At 54.2% G+C, this 14,802-nt stretch overlaps 1 protein-coding gene across 1 annotated transcript in view; it reads right to left on the bottom strand.

Moving 5' to 3' along the window:
* nav3 (neuron navigator 3) overlaps nt 1-14,802 on the bottom strand; it is a 296,390-nt gene that overhangs the window by 26,033 nt on the left and 255,555 nt on the right. The window contains exons 25-28 of the mRNA XM_056275775.1: nt 14,201-14,284; nt 5,900-6,011; nt 4,706-4,830; nt 358-381 (exon numbers count right to left, since the gene is read on the bottom strand). Coding sequence (XP_056131750.1) covers nt 358-381; nt 4,706-4,830; nt 5,900-6,011; nt 14,201-14,284 — 345 coding nt within the window. The remainder of the gene's footprint in view (nt 1-357; nt 382-4,705; nt 4,831-5,899; nt 6,012-14,200; nt 14,285-14,802) is intronic.

Here is a 14,802-nt window from a genome sequence, read left to right as displayed (position 1 = left end):
GTCACATCCTGCCAGACCAGGAAGTCACTCTGTGCTTTTTCCAAGCAATGGTCACCGTCTGTTTTTAAATTAACAAGGAGACAGAAAGCAAGGCAACTTGGGGTACGGGGCAGGGGGCAAAACCAGGGTGTTTAATAAGGCCCTGGAAAAACGAACAGGCAGTCAAAATGGAGTCAGGAGGAAGGGTGGAGATGTGAGGGGGAGGAGAGGGAAGCTGTTTCCATGCTGACGTTTCTGGAAAGGGGAGGGAGCAGTTGCTCTGGGTTGGGAGAGGAGCGAGAGGAGGAAGGGGGAGTTAGAGGAGGATGACTGACAACCACTGCAGACAAACGGCAGATGCGCTCGGGGACCACTGACCTGTGCCGGGATGGAGTCAGCCACCTGAAGATGCAGAACACACTCAGAGTTAACCCTGGCCGCCACACAAGACACACACACACACACAGCACAGGCCCCGCCCACTCTCGCCTGTAAACGCCTCTTTCTCCCAGTAACACGTTAACTTGCTCACGCACACCTCATAGCATATCATGTCCCCCCTCCCCCTTTTCTCCCCAGTTGTACCCGTCCGATCACCCCACTCTTCCGAGCCGTCCCGGTCTCTGCTCCGCCCCCTCTGCTGATCCGGGGAGGGCTGCAGACTACCACATGCCTCCTCCCATACATGTGGAGTCACCAGCCGCTTCTTTTCACCTGACAGGGAGGAGTTTCACCAGGGGGATGTAGCACGTGGGAGGGTCACGCTATTCCCCCCAGTCCCCCCTGAACAGGCACCCCGACTGACCAGAGGAGGCGCTAGTGCAGCGACCAGGACACATACCCACATCCAGCTTCCCACCCACAGACACGGCCAGTTGTGTTTGTAGGGACGCCCGACCAAGCCGGAGGCAACACAGGGATTCGAACCGGCGATCCCCGTGATGGTAGCACATCGTGTTTTGTCATGAGTCTGTTTGTTGTAACTGTGAGCTGTGTGAAAACCGAGATGGTCTTTTTACTGATGATTCTGGGGATGATTATTACTCATATTCTCCTCACAGTCTGTCATTTTTACCCTCCGCTCTCCTCCCTCCGAGCATGAGGTGTCGTGCGTCGATGAGAGGAGGTGCTAACCAGAAGAGTGAGAAAGAACAACAGAACAGCGGATTTATCGTCCGTCTGACGGAGGGAGCCAAGCCTCCGTCAGACGGACCCGCTATTAGCTGAGGAGGCCCAGCTGCCACTGGTGAGGGTGAAAGAAAAGGTGAAGAGGATGATAGCAATCAAAACAAGAGAACAGAGGGAAGGAGAAAAGAGAGGCGGCATGTTTTAGAGAATGAAGGACAGCACTATAAAGAGGGAGGGAGGGATATTGGAATAAACAGATGGAGAGCGTGAGACAGAGAGAGAGAGAGAGAAGAACCGTTAGACTGAAGATGAGAGACTGAATGAAAGCATCAAAAGATGGAGGGAGGGAGGGAGGGTTGGAGAAACAAAGATAGAAACTATTAAAATGTCTTTTTTGTTGTTGTTGGATTTTCTCCCTCTGTTCTCCCCAGTTGTATCCGGCCAATTACCCCACCACTCTTCCGAGCCGTCCCGGTCTCTGCTCCACCCCCTCTGCTGATCCGGGAGGGCTGCAGACTACCACATGCCTCCTCCCATACATGTGGAGTCACCAGCCGCTTCTTTTCACCTGACAGTGAGGAGTTTCACCAGGGGGACGTAGCACGTGGGAGGATCACGCTATTCCCCCCAGTTCCCCCTCCCTGAACAGGTGCCTCGACCGACCAGAGGAGGCGCTAGTGCAGCGACCAGGACACATACCCACATCAGGCTTCCCACCCGCAGACACGGCCAATTGTGTCTGTAGAGACGCCCGACCAAGCCGGAGGAACACGGGGATTTGAACCGGCGATCCCCGTGTTGGTAGGGCAACAGAATAGACCGCCACATCACCCGGACGCCCCCGACCTCTTGTTGTTTACAAGGGTGGGGACACCTGCAGTCAGCTGAGATTGAAGAGGTCAGTTAGATGAAACATTTCTCTATGAACGTTGTGTCCGGATGAACTGATTCACCTTCCTGTGAGAAACTAACATGAAGGAGGTGTATGTACTGTCCATCCAGAAATGGACGAGTGGCTGAAAAGACTGCAGGTTTGAGTCCATGGATCGACCCCTAAAATGTAGTTAGAGAAAACATCAGAAAACAAACAAGGTTTTGGTTAGAAAGCCTTGTTTGTTTATATGGGGGCGAAATGACTCCATCAGTAGAAGGCCGTGGCTGTACTGGGAAGCTCCCAGTGTCCACCCGTATAAGACTGGTTAAACTGGAGCAGAGCGAGGTGCTGAGAAACAGTATGATAAATAGTTTTTTTGATTTTCCTCAAAGTTAAAAGAAAAAAAAGAGAGAGGAAAATACAGGAATTACTGCCAGTCACTGAGCTGCTTTACTGTTGTCTAAATGTTTTGCACAAGAAAACAAGAAAGGGGATTCTCGAGTTTCCCTCGAACCAGCAACCTTACGGGCATCCGACCTGTCTTCCAGCCTCCAGCTTCCACCCTCTCGTGTTGCACTGCAGTTTACAGCAGATTTGAAAATTTAAATTGTTCTTCAAACGATAATTGTGGAGTTGCCAAGGGCCACACTTGACCCACCATCAGCCGTTGCTCCTTTGCGCGGCACCCCAGACACTTAGCGACCAACATCCCCTCTCTGTCACCTAGCAACAGCATAGAGGGAGGAGACGTGGATGATGCTCACACAGCTGGAGAGACGGAAATGTGGTTTTTAAGAATCCAAGAGCACCGACCACATTCAGTCAGCTGAACCAGGATACAAATGTGTGTGTGTGTGTGTGAGAACAAGGGAGGGTTGGTTACTGGATCTGGTTTGATTGCTTGCTGGTAGTCCATCAAGTCTGATGATGACATCCCTCCTCGTTAAGGGTGTGGTCTTTGATGACTGTAGAGTCCAATTCTTGATCCACAGGTTTTATTGCATGTTGGGCATATGAAGTGTGAGTTAGTGGGGACAGGCACGGTTGTGTGTCTCCTTGGTCTTTTCTGTTGTTTTTTCACATTCCTCTCCATTTCCAGCTGTTCTACACCTCTGGGACAGATCTCCTGCTAGCGGGAACGGTTGATGGCAGCTTGCTCCAGTCTCAAGGGGTCGATACGACACTTCTTCAGCGATGTTTTTAGCTGGTCTTCGTATCACTTCTTCTGACCATCTGCGGCCCAGATGAAGCTGTCCATACAGGACTTGACGTGGCAGGTGTTCTCGAGACATCCTGAGGACATGCCCAAGCCAGCGCAGTTGGTGTTCAGTGACCGTGGCTTATGTGCTCTTGCAGTTTGTCCTAGCAAGAATCTCAGCATGAGGAACACGGTCACGCCACGTGATCCCCGTGACTCACTGCAGACACTTTATGTGAAACCGCTCCAGCAACCTTAGGTGGCGGCTGTATGTGGCCCGGGCTTCACAGCTGTATAGGAGAGTTGTGATACAGACAGCTTTGTAAATGGCAATTTTTGTGTGCAAGTGGAGGCGTTTGTTTTGGAAGACCTTACAGAGGCTTGTTTGATTCTATTACGAGTTTCGTGATCAGTGTTGCAGCCCTGAGAAAGGTCGCTGCCCAGGTATTTGAAAGTTGGAGCAACTGAGAGTGACCGGTGTTCTATAGTGAAGACAGGCATAGCGGGTGGGGGGCTGGACCTCCATTGGCATAACATCTCAGTCTTGGTGGTGTTGACTGATAGACCCAGCCTGCTGTAGGCAACTGTGGCAAGGATGGTTTGCAGGTCTTCTGGTGTGTGAGCTACAAGAGCACAGTCATCAGCGTACTGCAGACAACTTGGTGGTTGCCTGGAACCTTCAGCTGTTGAAGAGGTCCATCTAGTCTATTCTGATCCCACTACTGTCTTTCAGATCTTTATGAAAAAGTTTTGTGACACATAGGAGGTACATGTTGAAGAGTACCGGTGCCAGCACACACCTGTCTCACTCCAGGCCATACATTAAAGGGCGCTGATTCCCGTCCGAATCGATAATTGTGGAGTTGCCGAGGGCCACACTTGACCCTCCGTCAGCCTTTGCTCCTTTGCGCGGCACCCCAGACACTTAGTGACCAACATCCCCCTCTGTCACCTAGCAACAGCGCAGAGGGAGGAGACCTGGATGATGCTCACAGAGCTGGAGAGATGGAAATGTGGCTTTAAGAATCCAACATTCAGTCAGCCAGAATACAACAGGTGTGTGTGTGTGTGTCGACAAGGGGGGGGGGTCTGGTTTGATGGGCTGAGTGGTTTGAAGTTGGACCACCCACTGTGTGTGTATGTGTGTGTGTGTGTGTGTGTGTGTGTGTGTGTGTGTGTGTGTGTCTGTGTTTGTGTGAGTGTGTGTGTGTGTGAGTCGATGGTCCAACAGAAAGTTGGACCATCCACTGTCAAAATTCCAAACTGGATTTTGTGAGAATCCAGTTTGGAATCAAACTTCATCCTGTTTTCCATGTCAGAACAAACAAGGGAGCACTTTTTCTGAATGTATTCCCACATCACCAAGTTGTCTGTTAACCCATGAAAGAAATGATTTATTATTAAATAAAACATAACTGAGTAACGATGTCATCTTAAGAAGCTTCGTTGCTCTTTGTCTAACTTTAAGATTTAACAGCCCTGGTTAAGCGGTTCTTATATTCTTCCCCTGACGGTTTGAAACGTACCCAGCTCTTCTTTTTCTTCTTCTTGTCTTCGGCGTCCTTGCCCAGACTGCCCATACTGGAGTGACTGGCAGCACTGTTTATACTGGACATGCTCTCTGACGAGTGCTGGCGTCTGATCCGCAGGTCTGCAAAAACACACAACACACCTCCTGTACTTCCTACACGAGAGAACACCAACTGGAAATCCTCCTGCCCGAATCTGTCTCTCTGTGTTTTATGGGAGAATTTGACCTGTTTGTTGATCAGATATTAGTTCTTCCTACAGGCATCCTGCACAGAAGAGCAGAGCCACTGCTAAAGCTGAAAGTCATATTTCCACTCTAATGCAGTAAAATGTACTTCATAAATACATGGGTTGTCCTGACTGAAGTTTAGATTTGCTGGTCAGATCCACTGGTGTACTTTAGCACAGTACATGTTAGTTAGTTTAGTTTACTGTGGCTTACTGTATGTCGTTTAGTTTGGTGTACTGTCACTTACTTTAGTTTAGTGTATCATAGTTTATCTTAATTTGATGTAGTGCAGTGTACTGTAGCTTAGTTTTGTTTTTAGTTTCTTTATCCCCCCCCCCCTTTTCTCCCCAACTGTATCCGGCCAATTACCCCACTCTTCCGAGCCGTCCCGTCACTGCTCCACCCACTCTGTTGACCTGGGGAGGGCTGCAGACTACCACGTCTCCTCCCATACGTGCTTCTTTTCACCTGACAGTGAGGAGTTTCGCCAGGGGGACGTAGCACGTGGAAGGATCACGCTATCCCCCCCAGTTCCCCCTCCCTCCCCGAACAAGTGACCCGGCTGATCAGAGGAGGCGCTAGTGCAGCGACCAGGACACATACCCACATCCGGCTTTCCATCCGCAGACACGGCCAATTGTGTCTGTAGGGACGCCCGACCAAGCCGGAGGTAACACGGGGATTCGAACCGGCGATCCCCGTGTTGGTAGGCAATGGACTAGACCGTCACGCTACCCAGACGCCCGTATTGTAGCTTAGTTTAATGTGTTGTTGTTGAGTTAATTTATTTGAGTTTTGTGAAGTGTATTCTAACTGAGTTGAGCGTGTTGTGTTTGAACTTGGTGTGCAGTAAAATGTGTCTTAGATTACTTCAGTTCAGCGTAGCTTACTGTCGTTTAGCTTAGATTGCTGTAGTGTGTAATGTACTTTATGTATTTTTTTTATTTGTGTGTGTGTTTACCTTTGTGCAGGTGGGGGGGTCCGTTCAGGGCCTCCTGGATGGCCTCCTGGGCATCTGTATTCTGAGTCTTCAACGTTTCTATCGTCTCCCTCAATTCAGCCAACTCTGACTCCTGAGAGAGAGACAAAGAGAGAGAGAGAGCCAGCAAGAGACAGAGAGAGCAAGAGAGAGAGAGCAAGAGAGCCAGCAAGAGAGAGAGAGAGAGAGAGCAAGAGAGCCAGCAAGAGAGAGAGAGAGCAAGAGAGCAAGAGAGAGAGAGAGAGAAACAGCAGAAGAAAAAGAAAAAAACAGATGAGCTTTTACCATCATTCCATCACTGAACAGCGTCCCAAACCTTCACTGAGAGCCGGAGCATCACAACTTTTAAACTGTCGTTTTTCAGGTCGACACTTTGGCCAGCATTACTGGACACAAACCAAACGGTGGAAATATCTGAGAGACATGAAAAGTTAATGCTGCAAAGATGGGATCGGTCGTCTCCATGGCAACGTGACGCTAATAGCATCCCAAATCAGCCATCCAGTCTCACTGCGGCCTCGACATCACAAAAGTCTGGATTTGTGTAGGGAGTGGCGAGTGAGGCCTTTTCCCTCTCGTGATTCCTGACGGCCGCCGGAGCAGCGAGTACACACAGTCTGCCCCCCTCTGGAAAACAGCAGGTACACACAGTCTGCCCCCCTCTGGAAAGCAGCGGGTAACCACAGTCTGCCCCCCTCTGGAAAGCAGCGGGTACACACAGTCTGCCCCCCTCTGGAAAGCAGCGAGTACACACAGTCTGCCCCCCTCTGGAAAGCAGCGGGTACACACAGTCTGCCCCCCACTGGAAAGCAGCGGGTAACCACAGTCTGCCCCCCTCTGGAAAGCAGCGGGTACACACAGTCTGCCCCCCACTGGAAAGCAGCGGGTACACACAGTCTGCCCCCCACTGGAAAGCAGCGAGTACACACAGTCTGCCCCCCTCTGGAAAGCAGCGAGTACACACAGTCTGCCCCCCTCTGGAAAGCAGAGAGTACACACAGTCTGCCCCCCTCTGGAAAGCAGAGAGTACACACAGTCTGCCCCCCTCTGGAAAGCAGCGGGTACACACAGTCTGCCCCCCTCTGGAAAGCAGCGGGTACACACAGTCTGCCCCCCACTGGAAAGCAGCGAGTACACACAGTCTGCCCCCCTCTGGAAAGCAGCGAGTACACACAGTCTGCCCCCCTCTGGAAAGCAGAGAGTACACACAGTCTGCCCCCCTCTGGAAAGCAGAGAGTACACACAGTCTGCCCCCCTCTGGAAAGCAGAGAGTACACACAGTCTGCCCCCCTCTGGAAAGCAGCGGGTACACACAGTCTGCCCCCCTCTGGAAAGCAGAGAGTACACACAGTCTGCCCCCCTCTGGAAAGCAGCGAGTACACACAGTCTGCCCCCCTCTGGAAAGCAGAGAGTACACACAGTCTGCCCCCCTCTGGAAAGCAGAGAGTACACACAGTCTGCCCCCCTCTGGAAAGCAGTGGGTACACACAGTCTGCCCCCCTCTGGAAAGCAGCGAGTACACACAGTCTGCCCCCCTCTGGAAAGCAGAGAGTACACACAGTCTGCCCCCCTCTGGAAAGCAGAGAGTACACACAGTCTGCCCCCCTCTGGAAAGCAGAGAGTACACACAGTCTGCCCCCCTCTGGAAAGCAGCGGGTACACACAGTCTGCCCCCCTCTGGAAAGCAGAGAGTACACACAGTCTGCCCCCCTCTGGAAAGCAGCGAGTACACACAGTCTGCCCCCCTCTGGAAAGCAGAGAGTACACACAGTCTGCCCCCCTCTGGAAAGCAGAGAGTACACACAGTCTGCCCCCCTCTGGAAAGCAGCGGGTACACACAGTCTGCCCCCCTCTGGAAAGCAGCGGGTACACACAGTCTGCCCCCCTCTGGAAAGCAGCGAGTAAACACAGTCTGCCCCCCTCTGGAAAGCAGCGAGTACACACAGTCTGCCCCCCTCTGGAAAGCAGTGGGTACACACAGCCTGCCCCCCTCTGGAAAGCAGAGAGTACACACAGTCTGCCCCCCTCTGGAAAGCAGCGGGTACACACAGTCTGCCCCCCTCTGGAAAGCAGCGGGTACACACAGTCTGCCCCCCTCTGGAAAGCAGAGAGTACACACAGTCTGCCCCCCACTGGAAAGCAGCGGGTACACACAGTCTGCCCCCCTCTGGAAAGCAGCGGGTACACACAGTCTGCCCCCCTCTGGAAAGCAGCGGGTATACACAGTCTGCCCCCCTCTGGAAAGCAGCGAGTACACACAGTCTGCCCCCCTCTGGAAAGCAGCGAGTACACACAGTCTGCCCCCCACTGGAAAGCAGCGGGTACACACAGTCTGCCCCCCACTGGAAAGCAGCGGGTACACACAGTCTGCCCCCCTCTGGAAAGCAGCGGGTACACACAGTCTGCCCCCCACTGGAAAGCAGAGAGTACACACAGTCTGCCCCCCACTGGAAAGCAGCGGGTACACACAGTCTGCCCCCCTCTGGAAAGCAGCGGGTACACACAGTCTGCCCCCCTCTGGAAAGCAGCGAGTATACACAGTCTGCCCCCCACTGGAAAGCAGCGGGTACACACAGTCTGCCCCCCTCTGGAAAGCAGCGGGTACACACAGTCTGCCCCCCACTGGAAAGCAGCGGGTACACACAGTCTGCCCCCCTCTGGAAAGCAGCGGGTACACACAGTCTGCCCCCCTCTGGAAAGCAGCGGGTACACACAGTCTGCCCCCCTCTGGAAAGCAGCGAGTACACACAGTCTGCCCCCCTCTGGAAAGCAGCGGGTACACACAGTCTGCCCCCCTCTGGAAAGCAGCGAGTACACACAGTCTGCCCCCCTCTGGAAAGCAGCGGGTATACACAGTCTGCCCCCCACTGGAAAGCAGCGGGTACACACAGTCTGCCCCCCACTGGAAAGCAGCGGGTATACACAGTCTGCCCCCCTCTGGAAAGCAGAGAGTACACACAGTCTGCCCCCCTCTGGAAAGCAGCGAGTACACACAGTCTGCCCCCCTCTGGAAAGCAGAGAGTACACACAGTCTGCCCCCCTCTGGAAAGCAGCGAGTACACACAGTCTGCCCCCCTCTGGAAAGCAGCGGGTATACACAGTCTGCCCCCCACTGGAAAGCAGAGAGTACACACAGTCTGCCCCCCTCTGGAAAGCAGAGAGTACACACAGTCTGCCCCCCTCTGGAAAGCAGCGGGTACACACAGTCTGCCCCCCACTGGAAAGCAGCGGGTACACACAGTCTGCCCCCCTCTGGAAAGCAGCGGGTACACACAGTCTGCCCCCCTCTGGAAAGCAGCGGGTACACACAGTCTGCCCCCCTCTGGAAAGCAGCGAGTACACACAGTCTGCCCCCCTCTGGAAAGCAGCGGGTATACACAGTCTGCCCCCCACTGGAAAGCAGCGGGTATACACAGTCTGCCCCCCTCTGGAAAGCAGCGGGTACACACAGTCTGCCCCCCTCTGGAAAGCAGCGGGTACACACAGTCTGCCCCCCACTGGAAAGCAGCGAGTACACACAGTCTGCCCCCCACTGGAAAGCAGCGGGTACACACAGTCTGCCCCCCTCTGGAAAGCAGCGAGTACACACAGTCTGCCCCCCTCTGGAAAGCAGCGGGTATACACAGTCTGCCCCCCTCTGGAAAGCAGCGAGTACACACAGTCTGCCCCCCTCTGGAAAGCAGCGGGTACACACAGTCTGCCCCCCTCTGGAAAGCAGCGGGTACACACAGTCTGCCCCCCTCTGGAAAGCAGCGAGTACACACAGTCTGCCCCCCTCTGGAAAGCAGCGGGTATACACAGTCTGCCCCCCACTGGAAAGCAGCGGGTATACACAGTCTGCCCCCCTCTGGAAAGCAGCGGGTACACACAGTCTGCCCCCCTCTGGAAAGCAGCGGGTACACACAGTCTGCCCCCCACTGGAAAGCAGCGAGTACACACAGTCTGCCCCCCACTGGAAAGCAGCGGGTACACACAGTCTGCCCCCCTCTGGAAAGCAGCGAGTACACACAGTCTGCCCCCCTCTGGAAAGCAGCGGGTACACACAGTCTGCCCCCCTCTGGAAAGCAGCGGGTACACACAGTCTGCCCCCCTCTGGAAAGCAGCGGGTATACACAGTCTGCCCCCCACTGGAAAGCAGCGGGTACACACAGTCTGCCCCCCTCTGGAAAGCAACGAGTACACACAGTCTGCCCCCCTCTGGATAACTACTGCATGGTGACGGTGTGTGTCTGTGTGTGTGTGTGTGTGTGTGTGTGTGTGTGTATAGAGGTAGGGATCATGTATCGGGGGTTCAGGCAACCCAAAGTAAACGACAGTTTATAGATCACTGGGTCTGATAAGTCCCCCCGGAGCAGAGGGCAGATAAGCTGAAGGCATATTGAGGAAGCTGAAGCTGTCCCACTGGATTAACCCCTCCAGCGACATCTGCCACTGCCACAAAACGAAGCCCGCTCTCCACGAACGAATACAACCAGATAGAGGCAGCGTGCGTCAGCCCGCTCTGAAGAACAGGCCCGTGTAGTCCGGAGACCTGCAGGGCTCCCGACTCTGAAGAACAGGCCCGTGTAGTCCGGAGACCTGCAGGGCTCCCGACTCTGAAGAACAGGTCTGTATGATCCGAAGAACTGCAGGGCTCCCGACTCTGAAGAACAGGCCCGAGTGGTCCGGAGACCTGCAAGGCTCCTGACTCTGAAGAACAGGTCCGTGTGATCCAAAGAACTGCAGGGCTCCCGACTCTGAAGAACAGGTCCGTGTGATCCGAAGAACTGCAGGGCTCCCGACTCTGAAGAACAGGTCCGTGTGATCCGAAGAACTGCAGGGCTCCCGACTCTGAAGAACAGGCCCGAGTGGTCCGGAGACCTGCAGGGCTCCCGACTCTGAAGAACAGGCCCGTGTCGTCCGGAGACCTGCAGGGCTCCCGACTCTGAAGAACAGGCCCAAGTGGTCCGGAGACCTGCAGGGCTCCTGACTCTGAAGAACAGGCCCGTGTGGTCTGGAGACCTGCAGGGCTCCCAACTCTGAAGAACAGGCCCGTGTGGTCCGGAGACCTGCAGGGCTGCCGACTCTGAAGAACAGGCCCGTGTGGTCCGAAGAACTGCAGGGCTCCTGACTCTGAAGAACAGGCCCGTGTGATCTGAAGAACTGCAGGGCTCCCGACTCTGAAGAACAGGCCCGTGTGGTCCGGAGACCTGCAGGGCTCCCAACTCTGAAGAACAGGCCCGTGTGGTCCGGAGACCTGCAGGGCTGCCGACTCTGAAGAACAGGCCCGTGTGGTCCGAAGAACTGCAGGGCTCCTGACTCTGAAGAACAGGCCCGTGTGATCTGAAGAACTGCAGGGCTCCCGACTCTGAAGAACAGGCCCGTGTGGTCCGGAGACCTGCAGGGCTCCCAACTCTGAAGAACAGGCCCGTGTGATCTGAAGAACTGCAGGGCTCCCGACTCTGAAGAACAGGCCCGTGTGATCTGAAGAACTGCAGGGCTCCCAACTCTGAAGAACAGGTCCGTGTGGTCCGGAGACCTGCAGGGCTCCCAACTCTGAAGAACAGGCCCGTGTGGTCTGGAGACCTGCAGGGCTCCCAACTCTGAAGAACAGGCCCGTGTGATCTGAAGAACTGCAGGGCTCCCGACTCTGAAGAACAGGCCCGTGTGATCTGAAGAACTGCAGGGCTCCCGACTCTGAAGAACAGGCCCGTGTGGTCTGGAGACCTGCAGGGCTCCCAACTCTGAAGAACAGGCCCGTGTGGTCCGGAGACCTGCAGGGCTGCCGACTCTGAAGAACAGGCCCGAGTGATCTGAAGAACTGCAGGGCTCCTGACTCTGAAGAACAGGCCCGTGTAGTCCGGAGACCTGCAGGGCTCCCGACTCTGAAGAACAGGTCTGTATGATCCGAAGAACTGCAGGGCTCCCGACTCTGAAGAACAGGCCCGAGTGGTCCGGAGACCTGCAAGGCTCCTGACTCTGAAGAACAGGTCCGTGTGATCCAAAGAACTGCAGGGCTCCCGACTCTGAAGAACAGGTCCGTGTGATCCGAAGAACTGCAGGGCTCCCGACTCTGAAGAACAGGTCCGTGTGATCCGAAGAACTGCAGGGCTCCCGACTCTGAAGAACAGGCCCGAGTGGTCCGGAGACCTGCAGGGCTCCCGACTCTGAAGAACAGGCCCGTGTCGTCCGGAGACCTGCAGGGCTCCCGACTCTGAAGAACAGGCCCAAGTGGTCCGGAGACCTGCAGGGCTCCTGACTCTGAAGAACAGGCCCGTGTGGTCTGGAGACCTGCAGGGCTCCCAACTCTGAAGAACAGGCCCGTGTGGTCCGGAGACCTGCAGGGCTGCCGACTCTGAAGAACAGGCCCGTGTGGTCCGAAGAACTGCAGGGCTCCTGACTCTGAAGAACAGGCCCGTGTGATCTGAAGAACTGCAGGGCTCCCGACTCTGAAGAACAGGCCCGTGTGGTCCGGAGACCTGCAGGGCTCCCAACTCTGAAGAACAGGCCCGTGTGATCTGAAGAACTGCAGGGCTCCCGACTCTGAAGAACAGGCCCGTGTGATCTGAAGAACTGCAGGGCTCCCAACTCTGAAGAACAGGTCCGTGTGGTCCGGAGACCTGCAGGGCTCCCAACTCTGAAGAACAGGCCCGTGTGGTCTGGAGACCTGCAGGGCTCCCAACTCTGAAGAACAGGCCCGTGTGATCTGAAGAACTGCAGGGCTCCCGACTCTGAAGAACAGGCCCGTGTGATCTGAAGAACTGCAGGGCTCCCGACTCTGAAGAACAGGCCCGTGTGGTCTGGAGACCTGCAGGGCTCCCAACTCTGAAGAACAGGCCCGTGTGGTCCGGAGACCTGCAGGGCTGCCGACTCTGAAGAACAGGCCCGAGTGATCTGAAGAACTGCAGGGCTCCTGACTCTGAAGAACAGGCCCGTGTGATCTGAAGAACTGCAGGGCTCCCGACTCTGAAGAACAGGCCCGTGTGGTCTGGAGACCTGCAGGGCTCCCAACTCTGAAGAACAGGCCCGTGTGGTCCGGAGACCTGCAGGGCTGCCGACTCTGAAGAACAGGCCCGTGTGATCTGAAGAACTGCAGGGCTCCCGACTTTAATAAAAAGTTGGGGACGGTCTTGTTGGACAAAGACATTCGTCAACTTTAATTTGTAGAGGATTAAAATTCAACGGAGCTCATCAGCACTGTGTGTGTGTGTGTGTGTGACGGAGACATGTCTCTGTGTCCCGGTGTGAGATGGAGCTCCTCCTCCAAAACATGGCCATGTAAATGGAACCAGTCCAGACCTGCAAAGAGCATCCAACTTCATGCATTTTGTGTATTTATTATGACTGAGTGTCAAACTCTGCTTTATGGTTTATCTTTGAGGCTGGTGGGACATCTGCATGCAGGTGGTGGGACATCTGCATGCAGGTGGTGGGACATCTGCATGCAGGTGGTGGGACATCTGCATGCAGGTGGTGGGACATCTGCATGCAGGTGGTGGGACATCTGCATGCAGGGAGGACATTTCATCTACCTAATGCCTTTTATTGTGAGCGTTCATATTTCAAAAAAGTGAGCAAATCTTGTCATCCATCCATCCATCCATCCATCCATCCATCCATCCATCCATCCATTATCCAAGCAGCTTATCCCAACTGGAGTCACGGGGATGCTGGAGCCTACCCCATCAGTCATTGGGCAGCAGGTGGGGAGACACTCTGGACAGGCCGCCAGTCCATCACAGGGCATGCGCGTACACATACACACACACACACCTAGGGACAATTTAGTATGGCCGAGTCACCTGACCTACATGTCTCTGGGTTGTGGGAAGAAACCCATGCAGACATGGGGAGAACATGCAAACTCCACACAGGACGACCCGGGACGACCCCCAAGGTTGGACTACCCTGGGACTCGAACCCAGGACCTTCTTTTGCGAGGCGACCGCGCTAACCACCATGTCACCGTGCCGCCTGAAATCTTGTCATAAAAAGATAACGTCACTGATGACATGACGGTCCTTCTCGACTGAAGTAAAGCCATGAGAAGAGCTGATTTGGAAACAGGTGAGTTCGGTTCTCTGACAAACGTGATCTTTACACACGACACTGGTGGAGGACGTCAAAGGTCAGAGCTGCAGCTCTCTGGCAAATATCCGTCAGACTCTGAGGAAGGGGGTGGGAGAGGATTGATAGAAATGAAAGGAAAGAGAAACAGGAGACAGCTAATGATGAGAGCATGAACAGGAAGTGGGAGTGATGGAGAGACAGGAGCAGGTGAGTTCCTCGTTCGACTCCCAGTACCTTTTGCTCAGCGGTCATGGTGAGACTCTGCAGGCGACATGTCATGTTCCCCAGGCTCTTCTCAAAGGCCGCCACCAGGTGAGCCTGCAAACACACACACACACACACACGGCAGCAGTCAGCATGGACAAAGTACAGAGTTCAGTTTCCACTTAAAGAAAGAAGGAACATGTTCAAATCAGTGCACGGCAACACTGCTCGTGCATGGCGTGCACACACACACACACACACACACACACACACACACACACACACACACGTAGCTGCAACACGCTACATACTACATCAGTGGATGGTGGATGGATAGACAGATGGAGAGAAACAGATAGGTGGAGACTAGACAGCTGGTTCTCCAACTGCTCCAGCTCTGATGAGTATGTCAGTGTTCTACAGTGCCGTGAAAAAGTGGAAAAATATCCCTCCTTCCTGATTTTCCTCCATTTTTCCACATTTTTCACAATTCATCATTTCAGATCTTCATACAAAATGTAATATACCACGAAGAGAACCCGGGTAAACACAAAACACAATGTCTAAATGACACTTTTATTCATCCAAGGAAAAAGGTTATCCAACATCAGCCGACCCTGCGTGACAAAGTA

The sequence above is a fragment of the Lampris incognitus genome, chromosome 3 (genome assembly GCF_029633865.1).
Source record: "Lampris incognitus isolate fLamInc1 chromosome 3, fLamInc1.hap2, whole genome shotgun sequence".
Lineage (NCBI taxonomy): Eukaryota > Metazoa > Chordata > Actinopteri > Lampriformes > Lampridae > Lampris > Lampris incognitus.
This window is presented reverse-complemented; position numbering and strand designations above follow the sequence as displayed.